Genomic DNA, 25,962 nt, shown 5'->3' on the forward strand with positions numbered 1-25,962 from the left:
AAACAAATTAGATTTTGTTGGAAAAATGTAATTCATTTTCGTGGAAAAGCTTTCCTTAATTTAATCAAGTTCATTCAACAGCTTATTGTTTTGTGAGGTCTGTGATATTCTTGAATTGGTTCCACTTGTAGTGAACAAATGTGGGTACTTTGTATAAAAGTTTGAGAACTCAAGCTATAAAATGAAGCGAGTTACAGGTGCTGAAGAAAAGTGTTAGGCCCGTCCCCGGTCTCCTACATCGGACTCTAGGAAGTGAGGCCTTCATTAACACGGCCTTGAATGTCTGACAGCGGAAGCCTGTTAAATACTTGATGCTTGACTGGAGATGTTAAAGCTGGCCAGAGGAATTTAACATTTAATATTTCATCACCTTAAAGAAGGCTTTGATCTGAAATGACCTCCCCAAGAAAAAAAAGTGTAAAAGGAGAAGTTTTTAGAATGTAATGTACAGTAAATCTGTGTGAATCGATGGATCGTGTCAGGCTGTGAACAGTCGAGGATGTTGAGCGCCACCATTTGGCATCTTCTGTCATTACAGCATCCAAAGAGCAAGACCTTCTGGGTGAAATAATGATCAAATATTTATTTTTGTTATTAAAGATAATTAATCATTATTATTTAATATTTGAATAATTTTTTAAAAATATACATTTAGTATGAATTTTATTATTATTATTGTAATCATTTAATATTTTAAATTTACATTCTTTAATTTGAATATGCATTTATTGAGTATGAATTAGTTTATTATTATTGTTTAAACTTTTTACTATTTAAATATACATTTATAAAGTATTTAGTATAACTTAAATTATTCTTATTCTTATTTAATATTTAAAAATTGAAATATGCCTTTATTATACAGTATGAATTATATTATTTAATAGTTAAATGTTTTACATTTAATTTAAATTGACATTTTTATAAATTTAGTATGAATTAGGTTAGATTATTATTTAATATTTAAATGTTAATTTTTTTTCAATTTAAATATACATTTATAAATTATAATTTAGTATGAATTATTTTTAAAATCTTTTACTTTTTTATTTGAATATACATTTTATAAATTTAGTAAGAATTAGATGTTATTTAATATAACAAATTACATTCTTTAATTAAAAAATAAATGTATTTAGTATGAATTAGATTATTATTATTATTAATAATATTTAAATGTTACATTTTTTTCAATTGAATATTAATACATTTATGAATTATTTCATAAATTATTATTTAGAATGAAATAATTAAGATGATTTATTTATTCAATTTAACCAGCTAACACACATTTTGACTAATGAATTTCCATACGTTTTTCCAGTCTGTTGTGACATAATTTGTAAAAACTAATTTATAGAGATTTCACTCACAAAAATTAATTCTCAGCTAATTGGAAAATAAAAAATTATATTCACAATACAATTACGATTTAAATTTTTTTTAATTTCATTAACTTAAATGACTTCTCCAGGCCTATAAAACACATAAATAAAACCCCATGATTAATATTTCCATGTTTTCCATGAGCCTGGGAACCACTTTTGCATAAACACACACTTCTCACGTCACTTCTCAGAGAAGGGTTTTATTCGTAACATCTTGACTTCTACAAATATAGACTTTTCCCTTATAAAATCAAGTTATTTACAAACTCATCATTGTCCATCACAAAAAAACAAAACAAAGAAACATTAAAAACGAGTTGTTCTCACATATAATCTGCAGGATCAAAATGTCCCCGGCAACTAAAGTCTTTTGTTTCCCCAAACGTTCAAAATGTATAATAATCATAATCTCCTGGCCCTCGTGTGGTCTCAAACCCCGGACTCGACCTCTGTGATATCAGGCAGAACGTCTGAGCTGCTGTTTTCTGCACACTGACAGTGAATAAAAACATTATAGTGTCAGAAAGTAGTGCACTTTTTTTTTTAAATCATATTTTTGCTCATAAATGATCAATTTAATGTGTTTTTTTGTGCCTTTTTTGAGCAGTTCATAGTCAAATCCACTCTGACTGTACGGAAACAGAAGCTCAGAGGTTGTTAAACATCATCTGTGTTGCACAAGCAAAAAGTCTGATGTTAGGGGACATGAGGGTTAGTCCATTTTTAGGTGAACTAACCTTTAAAGGTGTTCTTTCATGAGTTGATGCAACATTGCAACATGATTGTTTACCCAGGAAGTGTGTGTTTTGTCTCTCAGCTTGAGGAACGTTGCTCTTCAATGAAACAAACAAACGGGAAAGACCTTCTTCCTTCATCCAGGCAACTTCTCGTCTGGCAAAAGTCCTGCTGTGCTTAGTTGTCTGGTTTCATCAGACATGATCTGTGTGTGTGTCAGTCGTCTGGTTCAGTAACACACTGCTCCACGATCTCCCGCAGGTTCGGGTTCTCCATGGCGGCCGCCACGCGCTCCTTATCGTTGATCTGTTTGTTAACTGAGAGAGAAGGACACAGGAGAACCAGTTAAGAGATTCAGCAACTCTTACACTCTCATCATCTCACACACAGATCTAATCTCCCGCTGGACGACGGCCGCACGCTTCCAGCAGATCGGGACGAACAAGCAGACGATATCTGGAGATTATCATCGAGGGTCAGTGATCAAACACAGCGGTACAATAATCCAAGAGTTCGTTTCCCACTTCCTCAAATGCAAAGTCTGCCAACAGTTTTGTCAATGCATGATAATTTTTTTGAATTTTGGCGAAAGATTCTGTAAAATAATTATTTATTTAATTTACTTATTGACGGATGTCTCATTTGCCATCATTATATTTGAATAATTAATTTATTTAAATGTTATAATTGTTAAAATATGAAAAATAAAATTATTTAAATTTGATATATTAAAATATATAAATTACATTAATGCATTTAAAAAAAACAAGTCATATATATATATATATATATATATATATATATATATATATATATATATATATATATATATATATATATATATATATATATATATATATATATTAGAGCTGTCAAAAGATTAATCGCGATTAATCGCATCCAAAATAAAAGTTTGTGTTTACATAATATATATGTGTGTGTATGGTGTATAATTATTTTCTATATATAAATACACACACATGCATATATATTTAAGAAAAATGTGTTATTTATATATCAAATATTTATATATAATATAAATTATATATAATATAAATACATATACACAGTATATACATGCAAATATTTCTTAAATATATACATGCATGTGTGTGTATTTATATATAGAAAATAATTATACACCGTACACACACATATATTATGTAAAAACAAACTTTTATTTTGGATGCGATTAATCGTTTGACAGCCCTAATATATATATATATGTAAATATTAATTATATATACTTATGAATATTGATGATAATTATTTAAATTGCATATCATTAAAATATGAATTAAAATGATAATTATTTAAGTTGTATATATTATTAAAATATATAACTTAAAATGATAATTATTTAAGTTGTATATATTATTAAAATTATATATGAATTAATGCATTTTATAAAAAATAAGTAATTTATATATATATATATACACATACACACACTTTGACATAATATTAAATATATATATAGAATTATTTAACTGAAAATAAAATGTTTAAATAAAATAATGTATATAATTATTACATTTTTCACAAATTGCTTTGTATGTGTCTATTTATGTATAAAACAATATATTATTTACTTTTAAATTTGTTTATAAATTTGATAAGTTAATGAATAAATAAATAATTTGATATAATATACAATATATATATATATATGTATATGTATGTATGATTTTATTATAATTTAATAAAACTTTTTTTCATTATAAAAATGATAAAATAAAATCACATATTTAATTTTAAATAATTAAAATTCTAAATATATAAACGACATATTTTTCCAGAAACAAAAAGAGATTAAAAGTTGCTGCGAGCTTCGTTAATGAAGAGTGTAAAGAGCACATCTAACAAGCTTGTGTTGATGTACTAGAGAAGGTCGTGTGAAACTGCAGTGATGAAGACGAACACTCACTGTCCTCCTCGGTCGAGTGCGTTCCCTCAGTTATGTAAATCTCCAGCTGGAAGGGAAGAAAGCCAGAGAGAAAATGTGATATAAAAAAAAAAGACACCAGAAAGAAAAGGACATCAAACACGAAAGGCTTCGAGAGAGTCCAACAACAGCCGTCACGTTCGCTCTCATCAATGTGACATCTCATTAAAAACCTACATGCCATGAGGAGATTGTTTACTCTTCCCATTCTTTCCCGTTTCCACACGGCTAATAATAGATCATCCAAACATCCGAGGAGACCTCTGAACAACACAGTGAGACGTACCTTGTGTTTGAACGGCAGACAGCGCTGAAGTTTGACTTGTAGACACAAACCTGCAGGAACAGGGAACAACAGGAGACAAGGGTTTCATTAGCAGTTCTTTCAATAATGCTGTGTGAATCATAATCATACACAATCATACACTCGTTGGCCAGAGAACTGAGCGACGGAGTCTGGTTTTTCTCCAGTCTGTCACTGATGGAGTTTTGGTTCCTCGACACTTTTGTTGCCATTGGCTTTTGCTTAGTTGGGGACATTTAATGTAATATTCAACACTATTATTGATCTGCACTGACACCATTATATGTGAACCTGGACCACAAAACCAGTCACATGGGTCAATTCTTTGAAAGTGAGATTTATACATCACATGAAAGATGAATAAATAATCTTCCTATTGGTTTGTTATATATATATATATATATATATGTGGTTGAGATAAAACTATTAGAAAATCTGGAATCTGAGGGTGCAAAAAAATCGAAACATTGAGAAAATCTCCTTTAAAGTTGTGCATTCATGTTCACGATTGTGCAGCATTCACTCACACAAATAAATGTTTTATATATTTACAGTAGGAAATTGACTAAATATCTTCATGGAACATGATCTTTACTTAATATCCTCATGATTTTTGGCATAAAAGAAAAATCTATAATTTTGACCTGTATAATGTATTGTTGGCTATTGCCACACATATACCCGTGCGCCTCGAGACTGGTGACGTGATCCAGGGTAACATATGATCTGATCCCAGCGATTGTATAATTTATAGTCTTTTTACCTTCAATAGTTGGGATTGAGTTGATCAACAAACGGACAGGGAACTACGTCATCACGTTGAAAGGTCGCGCCGGCGCCGGCAGAAGTACCGCCCCACTGTTTACAATGCGACCGTACGTAGGAGGATAGTTCAAATAGTATTGTTTGCTATTATATATATAGTAATAGTATTCAGTGAATATGAATATGAATAGTATATGAATAACATTCTGATGAATATGAACAGTAGTTCAAATAGTATTGCCGGCGCCCGTGTGACCTTTCAACGTGATGACGTAGTTCCCTGTCCGTTTGTTGATCAGCTCAATCCCAACTATTGAAGGTAAAAAGTCTATAAATTATAATTTTTTTTAAATGACCTATCGCTTCGCTAGATAACAACCTCTTCTTCAGCTGTGATCGCGTACAGCCCGTTTAAACACTTCAAAGACTTTTGAAACTGCATTGATTCGGACTTAAAAACCATGGTAACCAATGAAGTCCATTGTTAGAAGAAAAATCCAGAAATGTTTTCCTCAAAAAACATAATTTCTCTCCCACTGAGGAAAGAAACACATGGATATCTTGGATGGCATTGGGGTGAGTAAATTATTAGGAAATATTCATTTTGGGGTGAACTAATACTTTAAGTCTAGCTGGGTCTCGTCTACTAATCTACTAATACCTCAAGTGTGCTTTAATCACGGCCGGAGGATCTCACCAGCAAAAACAATACAACAGGGTTTATAGAACAGGAACATGGCGAAAACAACATGATACATTACATCATTTCCCTACAGTTTGATTGGTTCTTCATATGCTAACCCTTCTGTTACTAGGCAGAAGCAAACTCAGATCTCAAATCTGAGTTCAGTTGATTACTCAACATGTCATGAGAATATTCTAGACTGTTATATTTTCGCCCAGCCAGCGTCTCTGAATCTTCCACGGGTTTCGACACAGAGTGCATTTTGTTCGAGTGTTAGAATGTTAGGCCTAAAGGAGAAGTAAGGTTAGATGTTAGAATTATGGTTAGTTTAAAATACAGTTTACCATTTTATTTATTGAAAGATCCATCACACTGATCGTGACCTCGGGTCTCCTGAGATCAGCCGGTCGGGGTCACACACGGATAATGAGGCGAGTCTTGTTTTGTTCAACTCTACACGTATCGAATCGAGGAACGAGAACGATTCTGAGCTCAAGAAGTGATAAAAGAGTTTCACTAGAACCCATAACAGCTCAAATCAATGTCATGGCATTTTGCAAAAGATTTGTCGGGTAAAAAATAAAATAATACAGCACAAGGTTAAAGAGAATAAAAGATGACATGGTTTGTGCAACATTGTGTTTTGAGCTACTATTATTATTATTATTTTTTAGCATAATTTTTTTAATAATGTTGATAATTTTGCACATTTATTTATTTGAACATGGAATAACTCACAATAAACACTGTAACAGTGTTAGCAAAATGCTAAATTTCAGCATTTATATATACATATATATATATATAAATAATGTGTATATATATTAGGGCTTTTAAAACGATTAATCGCGATTAATCGCATCCAAAATAAAAGTTTGTGTTTACATAATATATGTGTGTGTGTACGGAGTATAATTATTTTTTATATATAAATACACACAGATGCATGTATACATTTAAGAAATATTTGCATGTATATACTGTGTATATATATTTATATTATATATAATTTATATTATATATAAATATTTTATATATAAATAACACATTTTTCTTAAATATATATGCATGTGTGTGTATTTATATATAGAAAATAATTATACTCCGTACACACACATATATTATGTAAACACAAACTTTTATTTTGGATGCGATTAATCGCGATTAATCGTTTGACAGCCCTAATATATATATATATATATATATGTATTAGTGCTGGGCAATGATTAATCGCATCCAAAATAAAAGTTTGTTTTTACATAATATATGTGTGTGTATGGAGTATAATTATTTTCTATATATATAAATACACACACACACACACACACACATATATATATATTATATATATATATATATATATATATATATATATATATATATATAATTTATTTATTTTTTTGCTAGGTTTTCTCATTAATGTATTATATCTTATTTAAGTTAACATATTATTATTAATAATATATTTTTTTATTATTATTTTAATTAAAGGTAGTATTTGTTGTTCTTCCTTTAATTTATGCAGGATAAAACACTGTGTTGTGAATTTTTATTACTATTAAAAATAATGTCACAAAGTGAAATATGATTCACCCACTATCACCTGCAGTGGATTGAAATGATTAATAAGTACAATTATGTACTCGTAAGGTTCACTATATGAAACTCTGGTAACATTCAGACAGTCGAGCTGCACTTGACACTCATTACTCTGATCGTTAGAGCTTCACAACCGTGTTTTCTGCAGCATCAAACACCAGAACACATTGAATACGGTTCATTTTTAGTGGGAAAGCAAATATCAGCTCTGTGTAGATTAATATATATATATATAACCTGGGAGATTACACTGATCAGACCCTGTACTGAATGCAGTCTGTCTCGTGTCTTTAATCTTGTGTAGTTTTGTGCTTGTTCTTTGTTGAATGTGATTGTGTCGTTGTCAACAAAAGATACGGTGTGTGTTTTCTGCATTGTCTGCTATCTGTGAGGTGCAGTGATGAACGTTTGAGGTCACATGACTGTTTGGTCTTATTTCTCACACTCATACATACACACACACACACACACAATCTTTGTGACTCTCCATAGACGTAATGTTTTTTAAACTGTACAAACTGTATATTCTGTCCCCTTACACTAACCCTACCCATCACACACACACACTCACACACTAACCCGACCCCTAAACCTACCCATCACACACACACTAACCCGACCTACCCATCTCACAGACACACACACACACACACACACACACACACTAACCCGACCTACCCATATCTCTCTCACACACACACACACACACACACACACACACGCACACACACTAACCCGACCCCTAAACCTACCCATCACACACACACACACACACACACACACACACTAACCCGACCCCTAAACCTACCCATCACACACACACACACACACACACACACACACACACACACACACACACACACACACACACACTAACCCGACCCCTAAACCTACCTATCACACACACACACACACACACACACACACACACACACACACACACACACACACACACACAACCCGACCCCTAAACCTACCCATCTCACACACACACACTAACCCGACCCCTAAACCTACCCATCACACACACACACACACACACACACACACACACACACACACACACACACTAACCCGACCCCTAAACCTACCCATCACTCACACACACACACTAACCCGACCTAACCATCTCACACACACACACACACACTAACCCGACCTACCCATCACACACACACACACACACACACTAACCCGACCCCTAAACCTACCCATCACACACACACACACACACTAACCCGACCTACCTATCACACACACACACTAACCCGACCCCTAAACCTACCCATCACACACACACTAACCCGACCTACCCATCTCACAGACACACACACACACACACACACTAACCCGACCTACCCATATCTCTCTCACACACACACACACACACACACACACACACACACACACACACACCCGACCCCTAAACCTACCCATCACTCACACACACACACTAACCCGACCACTAAACCTACCCATCACACACACACACACACACACACTAACCCGACCCCTAAACCTACCCATCACACACACACACACACACACACACACACACACACTAACCCGACCCCTAAACCTACCCATCACACACACACACTAACCCGACCTACCCATCACACACACACACACACACACACACACACACACACACACACACAAACCCGACCCCTAAACCTACCCATCACACACACACACTAACCCGACCTACCCATCACACACACACACTAACCCGACCTACCCATCACACACACACACACACACACACACACACACACACACTAACCCGACCCCTAAACCTACCCATCACACACACACACACACACACACACACACACACACACACACACACACACACACACTAACCCGACCCCTAAACCTACCCATCACACACACACACACACACACACACACACACACACACACACACACACACACTAACCCGACCTACCTATCACACACACACATACACTAACCCGACCCCTAAACCTACCCATCACACACACACTAACCCGACCTACCCATCTCACAGACACACACACACACACACACACACACACAAACCCGACCTACCCATATCTCTCTCACACACACACACACACACACACACCCGACCCCTAAACCTACCAATCACACACATACACTAACCCGACCCCTAAACCTACCCATCACACACACACTAACCCGACCTACCCATCTCACAGACACACACACACACACACACACACTAACCCGACCTACCCATATCTCTCTCACACACACACACACACACACACACACACACACACACACACACACACACACACACACACACTAACACGACCCCAAACTTTCTGCATTTTTACATTTAAAAAAAAACTCATTCTGTATGATTTATAATCTGGTTTCCTAAGTTTAGGTCCACAGTGACACGAGTGTGTGTGCATTCAGGGTTAATTCCCCACCGGGATAGAAAAACATGCGCGCACACACACACACACACACCTATCAGCGTGGCCAGAGAGCAGTGTGGGACGGTGGGAGAGAACTTAATGATGATGAGGTATTCCTCGTCTCCGAGCTCCTGCACACACACACACTTCTCCGTCACGACGTCCAGCTCCTCCAGAGTGTTGGGCTTCTCCGGATCACGGATCGTCCGGATCACATCTGAGAAAACAGAGAGAATCACACAAAAACAAGGAAAATATCTGTGAAGAAATCTAACATTTACCTTGGTTTCCATCAAAATACCAAATTCAAATATTCTAAACTTTGGTACTGTACCATGGTAATACCTTGTTTTGTTGTTGTGGATATGTACTATGGTAATACGATGGCATTCTTTAAAGTACCAGCCAGGAATATATAATAGTATATGATTATGGTAATGTTTACCATTGTATACAAATACAATATCATGGTATTTACACCTGACACCATCACTGTACCATGGTATAACCATGTTTTGTATTATGGATATGTACCATAGTAATATATCATGGTATTCTTTGAAGTAACAGGTATTTGTTATATGAATACGGTAATGATTCCGTCCCATGGTTCACGTTATCTGTAAAATGTACCATGGTATTTATTTCCAACTGACACCATCGCTGTAAGTTACCCTGAGACGCCGCAGTGCATCTTTGTTAAGGTCATCGTTACTCACCATACACCTCCAGCGCTTTTTCCTCCATCTTATTGCTTCTCTTGTCATTCGTCAAGTCAGAAAGTCCCGTGACGATCCTGACTCGGTTCAGTAGTCCGAACACGAGCTCCATGGTCCGGTCCGGTCCATCGCCATTGCTTCAACGAACGGTCACGCGCTTCTGCGCTTCTGCTCTTCCGCGTTCACAGAATCAGACCAGAGCGATCAACAGCCGAGCAGAGAACAGTTCAGGTTTTAACGGTCATCAACATCGTAAATCCTTCAAAGTTTATTTTTTTTATTTTTTTTTAATGTATGTACATTTATAACACTATATATACCTTGTATTATATCACATTTGCATCAAATTACAAGAAACTAGTTAACGCTGGCTGCTGTGAGGGTGTTTCTGGGAGTGACATCTTTCTTTCTCTCTTCCGACTGCCGATATCAATCTCTCTATTTTTTCCCCTCTTTTTTAAAATTGTGAAAACACTATTGTGGAGTTTTTATTTTGCATTTTGAGCAAATGGCAACACAAATAATTATTTAATGTAGTCGCTCATTCACGTTATTACATTTATTATTATTAATATTATATAAAAGTCATAATTATGAGATTAAAATTGCAATTATGACTTTCTTATGTCATTATTTCGATTTAGTACGTTACAATTTTGGCTTTTCATCTCAAAAATATGAATCAGTATGTCATATTTTAACTTTATATATCATAATTCCGATTTAATATGTCATAACTTCGACTTTTCATCTCATAAATACAACTAGTATGACATATTTTGACTTTTCATGTCACAATTAAATATTATTTGCAAAAGAAATTACGTAGAGGAAATGGGTGCTGTGTTTGACTGGTTTTCCTGCTGTTCACGTGACGAGCATGTGATGATCAGCTGGGGTTTGTTTGGATCATGGAGGCTGGTGTTCTGACTTTAGAACGAACGCTTTAGTTCGTTAGTTTGAGGACTTTGTTTTTCCATCTCGATCGTCTCTTGGTTTGTGTTTCCTGATGAAGGGTGTGTGTTGTTCCTGAGTGATTGACAGCGGCTCGAGATGCTGCAGGTGTTGAGCAGGACAGAGGCGCTGGAGGTGGACCTGCTGCCGGACACTGGTGTGTGTGCAGGTGTTGAGGACTCAGGTGTGTGTGCAGGTGTTGAGGACACAGTGAGGGTCAGGCTCAGTAAAGGCCCGTCAGTGTTGTGTTGTCTGAATGCTGGAGGTGAAGTGACCGTGAGGAACATCTCTGAGAGCATCAGATCCTCGCACACACTACAGCACTCCTGCACTGAGTGAGTCTTTCACTGAAAATACATGTAATAGTTATTATGCATTTGGTATACCGTATATGTAACATTGCAGTTAATTGCAGCTGTATATAGGTCATATTTTAAACTTCTGTTGTTGTTAAATCATGTAAACTACTGTGTGTGTGTGTGTGTGTGTGTGTGTGTGTGTGTGTGTGTGTGTGTATTAGGGCTGCCAAACGATTAATCGCGATTAATCGCATCCAAAATAAAAGTTTGTGTTTACATAATATATGTGTGTGTACTGTGTATAATTATTTTCTATATATAAACACACACACATGCATGTATATATTTAAGAAATATTTGCATGTATATACTGTGTATATATATTTATATTATATATCATTTATATTATATATAAATATTTTATATATAAATAACAAATTTTTCTTAAATATATATGCATGTGTGTGTATTTATATATAGAAAAGAATTATACTCCATACACACACATATATTATGTAAACACAAACTTTTATTTTGGATGCGATTAATCGCGATTAATCGTTTGACAGCCCTAATATATACACACACACACACACACACACACATACATATATATATATACACACACACACACACATACATATATATATATATATACACACACACACACACACATATATATATATATATATATATACACACACACACAAACACAGTTATGTTTACTCACACACACATATATACACACTCATATATACATATACACATACAAACACGCAAATTAACAACAATACTAACAATAACAATATTAATAAATGTATATTCATTATAAGTTTGTTACATTTATAAAAAGTATTATTATGTGTTATTATTACTTTATAATAATACAATTAATGTGTGCAGTATAATTACATTTATTTATGATAATATATTGGTGTATTTACTATTTATAACTATTTAAGAAATATAGTGTTTATACAATTTCTATTTTTACATAATATTAAGAGCAATAATATTTATTATGATAACGAGTGTGTGTTTGTGCCGTTGAGTTTCCTGTGGGAAGATCTGTCAGATCCCGGTGGTCGTGATGTGAAGCCGAAGCTGCTCCTGCTGGACTCTCAGTGGGATCTGAGGCTGTATGAGCTGGACCCTCGGGATCAGGCGCAGCTCGTGTGTGTGACGCCTTCTGGCTCGCTGCTGCGCTGCCTTCAGGACAAACACCCCGGTGAGAGAACACACACACACCTTCACATTAGTGCTGGGCGGTGTGACCATAAATATTTATCACGGTATTTTTCAAAATTATACCGGTTTCACAGTATATTACTTTTTTTTTTCAAGCATGACTGGGTGTTAAAGGAACACTCCTCCGTTTTTTGAAATAGGGCTTATTCACCGTCTTTCCTACATTTAGATCGGTGGGCAAACGCATTTGTGTCTCAGTGCATGCATTGTTTTAGTTTAGAAGCGCCGCCGCTAGCTTAGCTTAGCATAATGAATGGAATCCTTTGTTGCCAGCTAGCATGTCATGAGTAAAAGTGCTAAAAAAACAAATTACTCTCACAAACACAAAACAACGTGTTTTTGCTCACCCTCAAAAATTGACAATTTTAACATGCTATAAAAATATCTGTGGGGTATTTTGAGCTAAAACTTCACACACACACTCTGGGGGAGTTATACAAAGACTTATTTTACATCTTGTAAAAAGGGGCATGACACCACCCCTTTAAACCCTGCTGTGTGCATGATGTGTGTGATCGCCCACTGTCCTCCTCAGATGTGTGTGAGCTGCTCTCTCTCTCTCCACTGAGCTTCACTGATGGTCTGTGTGTTCTGCTGGTCAACACTTCTGTCCTGCTGACGCTGCGCTGGACCGACGAGACCTCGAGCCTCGACACACACTCCTCCTGCCGCCTCGACACACCGATCCCGGCGGGTTTATCCTGTGTGGATCACCGGCTCTGTCGGGGAACGCTGTTCCTTCTGCTCAGCACTGGACTCGCGTGTATCCTTCAGTCAGAGAAATGACAGGCCTTGAGGTTTATTTATCAACATTAGAACATATTTTTATTGTAATTGTATAAAAAATACAGTTCAGTGCGACATGCACAGCACAAGTCTATCAAATCGGCTACATAAAATTATAATGAAAACGTTATAATTGTGTGTTTGAGACGTGGCTTTTAATGGTGAGACTTTTGTTTTTGTAATCAGGCTCTCAAAAAATATATCAAAATTTGGATTTAGATTAATCGGCCAATATATCGGTTATCGGCTTTCAAATATAAAGAGTTATCGGTATCGGCCAAAATTTTCATAGCGGTGCATTTCTACTATATACTTATATAATATTATTATTATTATTATTATTACATTTAAAAAATATATTCTTACGACAGAGAAATTACATTTTTATATATTTTTTTATAAATATTTTTATTGTAATTGTACAAACATGAATCAATCTAGAAGATAATTAAACAAGGCTTGTGAAACACCAAATTCAAAATATTTGTTTATATTTTTTTTTCCTTTTTGATTTTGAAGTGAAAAGTGAATATATAATATAATATATAAAAAACTTTATATATATAACTTTTTCATTATATTAAACAATTAATTTAAAATAATATAATATTTTAAAAAATCTTAAGTATTCCAAACTTTTAAATTATATTAAATAATTAATGTAATATAATATAATATTTTTTAAAATCTCTTAAATGTTTCAAACTTTTAAATTATATTAAACAATTATATATTATTATATACACACTACTGGTCAAAAATGTGGAATAATTAAAAAATGTTATGTTTTTGTATGTATACAGTGCTATGCATAATACAATTCAAAGATTTCATTATATTTTAAAAAACAAAAAAAACAAATGCAATTATTTGCACAAATTCTTTTTTTTTTTTATTCTCAGTGGTTTTAAAGACAGTACAAAAAATACTACCATAATATAAATACTTTTTATTTATTTATTTAGTAATTTTTGAATGAATGTCTCTTTTTAAATGTGTATGATTGAGTTTTGAGCTTGAGCTGTGTTCTCCTTGACGCTGTGTGCCAGACGTGTTCGACAGCACTGATGGGACGCTCCTGGCGACGGTGGACTTCCTCTTATACTGCGGTTCAGCAGACGTTTCTCCATCCGTCTCGTTCTGTCTGATCCAGATCTCACATGATCTCAGTACAGCGGTGACCGTGACCCGGCAGAACCAGGCCCTCGCCCTCGACCTCAACCACTACTTCCGGTGCATGTTCAATTTTGCTATTAATATTATACAGACAATATTGGACAATCCAACCGTCTCCATTGAGTTTGTATTGTGTGAAGCTGCCTTCTCGTCATTTATGACTTACAACAAAAAACAGAACAATGTCTGAAAGCTGCTGTGTGACAGGGTGTACAGCAAACAAGCTAAACAACCCAGAAATACGTTTTTATAAACTGTCGACCACAAAAAACAGCGTTTAAGGACACAGAAGTGTAGACAGGCTGGAGCCAATGGGTAAATTGTGTGATCCTGACACTCAGTATGCACTACGCAGAGGTGGACAGTAAAAGTACATTTACTTAAGTACACTTTTTGAGTATCTGTACTTTACTTGAGTATTATTTTCTCTGGAAACTTTTTACTTTAACTTCACTACATCTGAAAGACAAATATCGTACTTTTTACTCCACTACATTTGTGTCAAGGAGTAGAAAGTAGTAACGTCAGTCAGGGGTTGCATTTTGGTTGGAAATGAAAGTCTGGTTGACGTCAGAAACCCGACGTTGGATTTTGGTTGGAACGTCTGTCCAACATTGGAGATTTACGTCAATCCGGCGTTGGATTCTGACATCAACCTGATTTTCATTTTCAACGTTGGGTTTGGTCTTCTAAATTCAAATTATGCCATTGTTTTGGAGCACACTAGCTTATAGATAACAGCCAGGCTAACATATTCACACTAAAAGCCAAACAACTTTAAATAGGGCACTCTTTGAGGGAACAGCCATTTGGGTGTCCGAAACCATTGTGGACGTTATTGAGTGACTTATTCAATCTCACATTCAATCCCACTGGAACTGTGTTCTGGAAATACATGTGATATTGATATGAGGGCAGGCACAGATTCAGAGGCATAAGGGACTGTAAGTATTACACACACCAATGCAACAATAATAAAACAATGCATTGACATTTACTTTTGATACTTAAGTACTTTTAAAAACGAGTACTTCTGTACTTTTACTTAAGTAAAAATCTTGTAACTCAGTAATATTTGACCAGTAGTGTCTGTACTTTCACTCAAGTAAGGAAGTTGTGTACTTTGTCTACCTCTGCGTGTGGAGTAAATATTTAGTCACTGGTAAGTCAAATATCCAGATGTCAGTTTTATATTTTATATTTCTGTAAGGTTCACTCTCCTGTCACTGATAACGTTAATTCTCAGAGTAATACGACATGTTGCGGTGTTTCTCAATCGCCTGTATCCACTTTAATGTCCTTAAACGCTTTATAATCCGTTATTGTTTTTTGTGTGTTTTTCATATATTTGTTTACCCATATAAATACCATATATATTATATAAATAAAGTATAATTAAAATGAAGCATCTTGGATATATGTATACATTATAAATATATAACATTGCGTGAAGTAAACTGCAATTTCCAGATCTATTTCCTATTGTTTTTGTGTGTATTTCAGGATGTATCCAGATCACTTATGTAGTCGCGCTGCCCCTAATCCGCCGTCTCTCCGGCCCAGTGAATCATGGGATCAGGACAGCATCGCAAGCTCCGCCCACAACCTGACCATACTGGATAAACCCTTTCAAACAGACAGGTATTATTGTGTGACCCTGGACCACAAAACCAGTCACAAGGGTCATTTTTTGGAAAATTGCCTTTAAATTTGTCCATTTATGTTCGAGATTGTGCAGCATTCACTCACAAAAATAAATGTTTTTATATATTTACGGTAGGAAATGTACAAAATATCTTCATGGAACATGATCTTTACTTAATATCCTCATGATTTTTGGCATAAAAGAAAAATCGATAATTTTGACCCTTACAATGTATTGTTGGCTATTGCCACACATATACCCGTGCGACATGTGACTGGTTTTGTGATCCAGGGTCACATATAAATCACATAATGCATCTCCATAATGCAACACTATCTAACACTTTATTTCCCGGGCTGTTTAAATGTGTTCAGGTCGTGGGAGTCGCGTCTGTCGTTGCTGTATAGTCGATGTAAAGGCCCGGTTCGCCCGGGTCGCGGGTTCCCCTGGTTCAGAGACTTCACACACATCGAGTGCCGACGGGCGGCCGCCACTGCCAAACTCTCCCAGTCCTCCGTGAAGCCAGGGGGCGCTGTGACGTGTTTCACCGTGCCGGAGAGAGCCACGCCGACGGGCCTGAACGTGTCCGAGTTCTCCGCGCTGGTTACGTTCGTTTCTCCTGCGAACGCAAACACGGTTCTGGCCTACTGGGATCTGGAGGGTCAAAGCGTCACGTACCAGCGGTCAGACGCTCCTGCCGTACCCGTCCAGAGATCAGACGACGAACACCTGTGTCTGTTACTGAAGGGTGAGACACGTAATCTGTTTATCTGACCTCTGACCTTATGCCACATGTCAAAATATTCCCTGTTTCTATTTTAAAGTGCTCCTATTATGCTATTTTAAAGTTTCCTAATGTTGTTGTGGAGTCTCCTACAACATGTTTACATGCATCAAAGGGCAAAAAACTGTTTAATTTCCTCATGATATACATTTGCACATCAATGATTCTCAAACGACTCGTCAGATGAATCAATCTCTCTATATCCCGCCTTTCCGCGAGCTACTCTGCTCTGATTGGCCAGACAGCTCAGTCTGTTTTGATTGGTTTACCGCGTACAGCGCGCGCGTCGAAAACAAAAACACCCATTGCCATAACATCGTCAGCTCTGCTTGTCCTGAGGCTTCCGACACCATAAACTAAACACAGTAATGAACAATGACGTCGATTTGACCATATCAATGCGAGTTATTGAACCCGAACCTCCATTAGGACGACTCAAACAGGACTCTAGAATTTATTTATTTAAGCATTTATTTAAACAAGCATTTATATAAATATTTAGGCATTCATTTATTTATTAAAGCATTTCGGATGTATATTATACTCATTTTTATTCATTTATGAATTTAAGAATTTATTGAAATAATTATTTATTTTAGCATTTGCAGTATTAAACATTTATGTATTTATTTAGTAATTCATTAATTTATTTGTCATTTATTTAAACAGAAGCATTTATGCAAATATCTATTTAAGCATTTATTTATCCATTATAATTCTTTCATTATTTTTTTAGCATTTATTCAAGCTTTTTTATTTAAGCATTTGTTTAAACGTTTATTTAAGCATTTTTTATTTAAGCATTTGTTTAAAATTTACAGTATTAAACATTTATGTATTTAAGAATTCATTAATTTATTTAGGCGTTTATTTAAACATAAGCATTTATGTAAATATTTATTAAGGCATTTATTTATCCATTAAAGCATTTTTGTTAATTTATGCATTTAAGAATTTATTTAAATGATTATTTATTTATTTATTTTTTTTTAGCATTTATTCATTCATTTAGTTTAAACATTTATTTATGCATTTATTTATTTATTTAACCATTTTTAAAGTATTGTAATATTATTTGTACTGCCTTTTAAATATGTATGATATATTTTTGTATTGTGATACAAAATAAAATAAAAACCATCTGAGAGTATTCATGGAAATTACTAATATGGCTTGATTTTCTTTATGCAAAATATAAATTCTTATTTTTATATTTTATTTTATTTTTTGCTTACGATTAGGTTAATGTCAGCTGGTATATAAATAAGATCTGATTGTGTGCTTACAAAAAAATACTGTGATGGAACCATTGTACACTGACTGTACTATCATGTTACATTGAGTGTATATCATGTTAATGAATGATGAATGTGTGTGTGTGTGTGTGTGTGTGTTATAGCGTCGGGTCTGTCGGTGGTTCTGTTCTGTGTGACGCAGGAGGAACTGTTGAACCGGCTGATGGTTTTTGGCACCGCTGGTACGGTCGACTCGCTCTGCCATCTGAACGCATGGGGGCGCTGTTCAATACCCATACATGCCCTACAGGTACACACACACACACACACACACACACACAAGCTATGCCATTTCATCCAAATATTATTCATGAAACTCAGAGAATAATGTTTAAGAGGACCTATTCTGCTATCTTTATCTGTCTTTAGTGTGTAATGTTGCTGTTTGAGCATGAAAACGTTCTTCTCTATATCAGTGTCAGTGTTTCTGAACTCATTGTAGTCTTGAGTTTCTTCCGGGATCGAACACGTCACAATATTCCTCATTATAATAATTCATACGCAGAATAAAGGGGCGGGGCCTGGTTGAGTTAGTTAGTAGTGTGTTGAAACATTTCCCAAACACACTTAAAGCGCTCGACCAATCACAACACACTGCTCCAGCCGACCAATCAGAGCACAGTGTGCTTTTCAGAAGGAGGGGCTTCATAGAGACAGGAAGTAAACAGAGCGTTACTGACAGACTGGGAAGAGAGGAGCCGCAACAATGGAGAATATGAGGAAAATAATCAACATTAAAGCAGGAAAACCTGTTCTAGTAGAGACTCAAGACTGTAAAAGGGGCATAATAGGTCTTTAAGAAACTCAAGGATGTTTTTATGGTTTAAAGTGTCTAAAACCCTTTAAATCATTGTTCACACAACCTCAAACTTGGCTGCATTGTGTCTGAAATGTCAGTAAGTCTATATGAATATGATGTTCATTTCAGGCCGGCCTCAAGAACCATCAGCTGGACACGGTTGACTTCTTCCTGAAGAGTAAGGAGAATATCCTGAGCCCCGCGTCTGGGTTTGTTCTGCCCGATCAAACGCCGGCCGTCTCGACCCAAACGCAGCTGAGGAGTAAGACACCCGCTTTAATGAGATCTTCTGATCCTAACCTCCTCATCCCCCCCCCCCCCCCCCGGCTGCTCAATTAAACCATCAGAAGAAGTCTCAGATCTGCCGCGTTATTGAAGGGCAGGAGAAACGGCATCAATGTTAAACTGGAGAGCGTCTTTTTAGCTCATGACCTCAGTGATTGGATCTCATGAAATATGAAAAGCAGTCACAAAAAGCAAAAGAAAAACATACAATTTTACGACAGATATATTTAAAATATATATAATATATAAAAATAATATTATATAATTAGAAATCCACAATATATTGGCCACCATATCGGTATCGGCCAATATATGTTCATTTTTAATGTTATCGTTATCGGCCCAATAAGAACATTTAGATATACGACAGATATATTTAAAATGTATATAATATATAAAAATAATAATAATATAATAATCGACAATATATCGGTATATATCAATATATGTACAATATATATATCAATATATCGGCCACCATATCGGTATCGGCCGATATATGTTCATTTTTAATGTTATCGTTATCGGTCCGATAAGAACATTTGGCTGATATATTAAAGCTGATAATAATGTATTATTTCCTTCAGCTGAGACACTTCAGATGTGCACTGTTCAACATGATGATTTTGAATTGCTTGAAATATGATTGAAATCACTTAAAAGAAGGAAAATACTGTTAAGTGCAGTGTAAGTTGCTTTTAATGGTGAGACTTTGATTTTGTAATCAGGCTCTTAAAAATTATATAAAAATTTTGATTTAGATTTATCGGCCCATATATCGGTTATCAGCTTTCAAATATAAAGAATTAATGGTTATCGTATCTGCCAAAATTTGCATCTCTAATTATACAAAATAATATTAGAGTGATTTCTGAAGGATCATGTGACACTGAAGAATAAAGTAATGATGCGGAAAGCTTTGATCACAAAAATAAATTACATTCTAAAATATATTCACATAGAAAAGTTATTTTTAAATTGTAATAATATTTCACTGTTTTTACTGTATTTTTGATCAAATGAATGCAGCCCTGGTGAGCAGAAGAGACTTTACACACATTAAACAGTCGTAATTATCCCACACTTCTGTGTGTGTGTGTGTGTGTGTGTGTGTGTGTGTGTGATGGGCAGGTTTAGGGGTCAGGTTAGTGTAAGGGAATAGAATATTCAGTTTGTACAGTATAAGAACCATTATGTCTATGGAATGTCCCCGTTTAGATAGTGAAGTAAACGTGTGTGTGTGTGTGTATTTCAGATGTTCAGGCTCTGTGTCCGGCGCTGGATCTGCTGCGTTCTGCCATACGGGACACACACACAGAAGCCCAGAGTCATCAGTTCTGTGAACAACTGCTGAGCATCACGCTGACCTTCCTCAACACACAAACCAAAGTCCTCCTCACCAGCGCACACGGTAAACACACACGCCATCTCGGAGAAGTGAGCGCTTATTCTGAGACGTGAAACTGACACGTGTGTTCAGGGTTCGTACAAAGTGCTTAAAGTGCTTGAATTATATATATTTTTAATTTAAATCTTGGAAAACCCTTGAAGACAGCCATTTTTATGAATAATTACTTGAAAAGTGCTTGAATTATTGAAAGACCATGTATCATTCATATCCATATAATGGTTAGGGGATTTCATATGACGGGCTTGAATAGGATTTTGAAATCCTATTAAAATGTAATTTCTGGAATAACATGTTTTAGAATTTGAAAGATAGTGAAGATATTGTTTGATAAATGAGATTTCTGATTGTATTCCTTGAAAACCAAAAACAGTAGTGCTTAAAGTCCTGGAGTTTGCTATGACAGTATCTGTACGAACACTGTGTGTTGTGTGTAGAGCTGGACGTGAACCGGCAGGAGTGTGTGCAGATTTTATACGGCTACATCTCTGATCTGCGCGGGTTCATGAAGAAGTTCCCCTGGGCAGATGGAGGTGAAACACCGGTGTGTGTGAGTCCTCGAGCTCCAGCGTCCAGTGCCGGCACCGACCCGGAGTGGCAGTCGCTCTCTGATGAGGTCAGTCAATGAAACACTCCAGACACGAGCCATGCCTAAAGAAAGACTCAAAACTCCTGCATCCTTTTCCATGAAACATGACATCAGGCCTGATATATATATATATATATATATATATATATGTGGATATGTGTGTATATGTATGTATGTGTGTATATATATATATAGCCATTTTGTTAACACTGTGTCTTAAGAACTTGTACGAACAGTAGCAGTTAGCTAGGGGTAATCAGTCTTACTTTTCGGTATCAAATTAGACCAATCTACGTTTTTATGTAACTCACTTTAAAAATATATAACAGTCTTAAAAGAAAGAAATTGATGACTAACTTGTAAGACTAGTCTTTTATGCAGTTGTTTCTGCATAGTTTATGCAAACGTGTGTGTGTGTGTGTGTGTTTCAGGGTGTTGTGCAGCGCGCTATATTAAGCAGAAGGATCCCACAAGCGCAGGCTTTTCTACGCAGACGTGGCTCTGTTGAATGCAGATTGGAGGACATCAGGAAGACAGGATTGAGACACACCTTTACCTGTCTCACTCACAGAGACCTGGAGCAGGCTAAAACACTGCTGACTAACATGGTACACACACACACACACACACACACACACACACACACACACACACACACACACACACAATCAAACAAACAGCTGAAATACTGGGCACTGCTGTTCAAAAGTTTGGGGTCGGGAAAGACTGTTTAATGTTTCTGAAAGAGTCTCTTCTGCTCAAGACTGGATTTATTTGATTAAAAACACAGTAAAATTTGTGGAATATTATTAAATTTTAACCCTCTGAAGTCGGCAATCACGCCGGCGTGATCTGCTCGCTTTTTTCCTTATCAGTTGAATTGAGACCCGAAATACTCTTTTGACTTTGATTTTACAAACAAGTTTCATACATCAATCGATTCTGTTAAATGTGTATTATTTTTGTGTATACTCACAATAAAAACAAAGTGTGGTGCTTTTCGCCAAATAAAGAAAAATAAACACGAAGCGAGTTCTGCCTTCTCTCTGTCAGTGTAGTCCATTCTGAAACGCGTCCGAAAATGAACTGTAACTCAGCGAATACTTCTCACACAGACACGTGAGATATGTCTTTATGAAGCTTGAAATCTATTCTTTTAAATGAAGTAATTTATATAAAAAACAAATGTTTTCAACTCATGTAATCCGTTTGAAAGCAAGGAGAGGTACCGTTTTTCCTTCTGCCTCATTATCTCTATAATCAGCTGCGGCCGCCCCGCCCCCGGCGCTATTCACATGGTAAATAGTTTAGGTGATCTAGTATGCATAGCATACGCCCCCCGATCAATGCCATAAAAACACAGTTTCTTCATCAGACTTACTGATAGTTCATCGCGTTTTGAGTATGGCACGCTGACAGTTCGTGACAGTTCTCCATTATGGACGCGAGCGCTCTGAAAGCTGCACTAAAAGACTTTCAAACTTTCACAGAGACCTCAAAACAGAAAGTACAAATCCTTTCTTTAAAACGAATTTCGTTTTGTATTAATTGTATCTTAATTTTAATAATTTTTTCATTAACAAATTTCCTGGATTTAATACATAAAAGTAAATATAGGCTAGCAATCACAACATAAGGTGCTTGAACTGGAGATCATCATTAACCAGACCGTAGCCTACTCGCCTCACATGTCTAAAAAATGTGAAATATATTTACAGAAAGCTGGTTCTAAACAAAACCATCCAAAACAAAAAACTATGTAGCCTAATAAATGTGCATTTCTCCGGTGCGTTCACTAGCCTACTGCGAAGATCGCGAGTCAATAGCCTATCGTCAACTTCATCTTTGCCAGAAGTTAACAAACAATTCAAATGTCTTATTGCAATATTTTACATATTCATAATCATTACTTTTGGTGGATCTTTGAGGCAGCTTTTTAGGTTTATAAGTTTATTCGTTTCACCAAGGCACATCAGGTGTGAACTACTAAATATGCATGATCGTTTACGCCCCATCTGCATATTGGCTTTCCAAACTAGAAGTGTTTCACAAAACTTAAATCAATGTACCGTTTTATGTGAATGATTAGGCAGGATGATTTTCACATCATTTTGAAGAAAAAACTCTAGGCGACGACATCCATTAGTCAAAAGTCTTATCGCCACATATTTAGTATGTGTTTTGTGGCCTTATTTCAGAAACTTTAGTTTTTAGTTTTTTCAATAACCATGCATAAACATTATTCTCTCAAAAATGAAAACATGTACATACACGTGGCTCACATATTATGGTAGCCCTGTTTGTGCTATATAGAGTGAATTTACACCTTTGCCATTAATATGTTTATAAGCAACTGAAAAAAGCACAAATGTCAGGGCATGTCAGAACATCTCAAGGGCCCCAAAAACAGCCCAGACCCCAGAGGGTTAAAAATAACTGTTTTCTTTGTGAATATTTGTTCAAATGTAATGTATTCCTGAGATTAAAGCTGAATTTTCAGCATCATTACTCCAGTCTTCAGTGTCACATGATCCTCCAGAAATCACTCTAATATGATGATTTGATGATCAAGAAACATTTCTGATTATTATCAATGTTGAAAACAGTTTTGTATTTATGTGGAGACATTTCAGGATTCTTTGATGAATTTACTGTCACTTTTGATCAATTTAATGCGCCCTTGCTAAATAAAAGTATTGATTTCTTTAAACATATATAGTACATCTTACTGACCCCCAGACTTTTGATTTTACAGTGTAATATAACGCAGGACTGACTGTCTGTGTTTTCAGGGCTTTAATGTGAAGGAGCAGCTTCACAGCATCTGTGTTTTCACCGCCGATCGGGATCTAAGGGCCTTCATGGTGAGAAGAAACAATATATGGACAATCTAATCCTCAAAATAAAACTCTTTAACGGTTCAGTCACTGGATGGACTGGACTGGATTCATTTTTTTTTTTATCGTTAGGGATTATTTTTTGCCGTTTTAGTAATTTAGTATTGTTTGTGTGCTGTGGTTCGCAGGTTGAGGAGCTGCAGAAGCAGAACTACCTCTCGCATGAGGAGTTTGAGCAGGTGGAGTTCATTCAGACGATCGAGAGCTTGTGTTCGACTCCTGCGACGAGACGCTCCAGCCGTCTGGACAGCAGCAGGCGAGTGTTTCTCTCTCATCTGCTGTTTCAGCTGTTATTTCTGGCATATTTGACACTTTTATTGAGACAATAACACAGGAAATGATGTGAGCGGTACAGGATGACTTGAGCTCAATTTGAGTATCATTTGTTGACATGAATTAGATGACTTTAACTGCTTTTGGCTGACTGATTTTGTGGGTCTTCTGTGCAGGGTTCTGCAGATGACCCGGTCCGATCCCGACAGCAGAAGAGTTCTGGAGCAGATCCTGCAGGAACCAGAGGCGTCGTCTTCCGGGTCTGTACTGGATCCCGTGCGTCTGGACTGGGTCAGATACTGGGACCTAGACGCTCAGAACGCCATCCTTCTGTCCCGACTGCAGCCGTCCAGTGAGTTCAACACGGCTGACCGATCATTACGCAGTTAAAATAAAGTATTAGTAGAGATGCACTGATGTACCAAAAAAAATGAACATTTAAAACCATCGGCTATAGCATGAAAAAGGCCGATATAACAAACCATTGCGAGACGGCTCTCAAAAATTATATAAAAATTTTTATTTAGATTTATCGGCCATTATATCGGTTATCGGCTTTCAAATATAAAGAATTATCGGTTATCGGTATCGGCCAAAGTTTTCATATCGGTGCATCCCTAAATTTTAAATTGATCCAATCCATGTTCAATAGAAATTATTTGATGATGCAGCTATCTAGTATACTTTAATGCATGCATTTTTAAACATTGCTAATTTAGACATTAATCTATTTTTAGTGTTAAATAAGAGTGCAAGTGACAAATATCGGTATTGAAATCAACCAATAGTTGTTTGTTAAAATCAGTATTGGCTTCGGTATTTCTTTTGATATGATGCTTTACGTTGAAGATATGCTTGTTTTGCTGTTGCAGCTCAGGGTTCGTGGGATGCCGCTGTTTTGTGGTCGTATCTCACCTCTCTGCACGATTCTGTGCGAGTCTCTTCATGGGTC

At 35.9% G+C, this 25,962-nt stretch overlaps 2 protein-coding genes across 2 annotated transcripts in view; one reads left to right on the top strand and one right to left on the bottom strand.

Moving 5' to 3' along the window:
* Nucleotides 1-1,427: 1,427 nt before the first annotated feature.
* Nucleotides 1,428-11,003, bottom strand: ciao2a (cytosolic iron-sulfur assembly component 2A). The gene is made up of 5 exons (XM_079859747.1): nt 10,573-11,003; nt 9,906-10,070; nt 4,355-4,404; nt 4,051-4,096; nt 1,428-2,440 (listed from the first exon to the last, which is right to left on the bottom strand). The coding sequence occupies exons 1-5, from the start codon at nt 10,682-10,684 to the stop codon at nt 2,340-2,342; spliced, it is 474 nt and encodes a 157-aa protein (XP_079715873.1). The 5' UTR covers nt 10,685-11,003; the 3' UTR covers nt 1,428-2,339.
* Nucleotides 11,004-11,437: 434 nt separating this feature from the next.
* spg11 (SPG11 vesicle trafficking associated, spatacsin) overlaps nt 11,438-25,962 on the top strand; it is a 52,237-nt gene continuing 37,712 nt past the window's right edge. The window contains exons 1-15 of the mRNA XM_079858923.1: nt 11,438-11,861; nt 12,878-13,053; nt 13,609-13,836; nt 14,909-15,092; nt 16,539-16,676; nt 17,055-17,428; nt 18,864-19,009; nt 19,688-19,820; nt 21,099-21,254; nt 21,689-21,867; nt 22,272-22,448; nt 24,633-24,704; nt 24,866-24,993; nt 25,187-25,362; nt 25,883-25,962. The exon at nt 25,883-25,962 is cut by the window's right edge and continues 104 nt beyond it. Of these exons, the coding sequence (XP_079715049.1) occupies nt 11,626-11,861; nt 12,878-13,053; nt 13,609-13,836; nt 14,909-15,092; nt 16,539-16,676; nt 17,055-17,428; nt 18,864-19,009; nt 19,688-19,820; nt 21,099-21,254; nt 21,689-21,867; nt 22,272-22,448; nt 24,633-24,704; nt 24,866-24,993; nt 25,187-25,362; nt 25,883-25,962 (2,583 nt within the window). The 5' untranslated portion in view covers nt 11,438-11,625. The remainder of the gene's footprint in view (nt 11,862-12,877; nt 13,054-13,608; nt 13,837-14,908; nt 15,093-16,538; nt 16,677-17,054; nt 17,429-18,863; nt 19,010-19,687; nt 19,821-21,098; nt 21,255-21,688; nt 21,868-22,271; nt 22,449-24,632; nt 24,705-24,865; nt 24,994-25,186; nt 25,363-25,882) is intronic.

Source organism: Squalius cephalus, assembly GCF_949319135.1.
Source record: "Squalius cephalus genome assembly, chromosome: 23".
NCBI lineage: Eukaryota > Metazoa > Chordata > Actinopteri > Cypriniformes > Leuciscidae > Squalius > Squalius cephalus.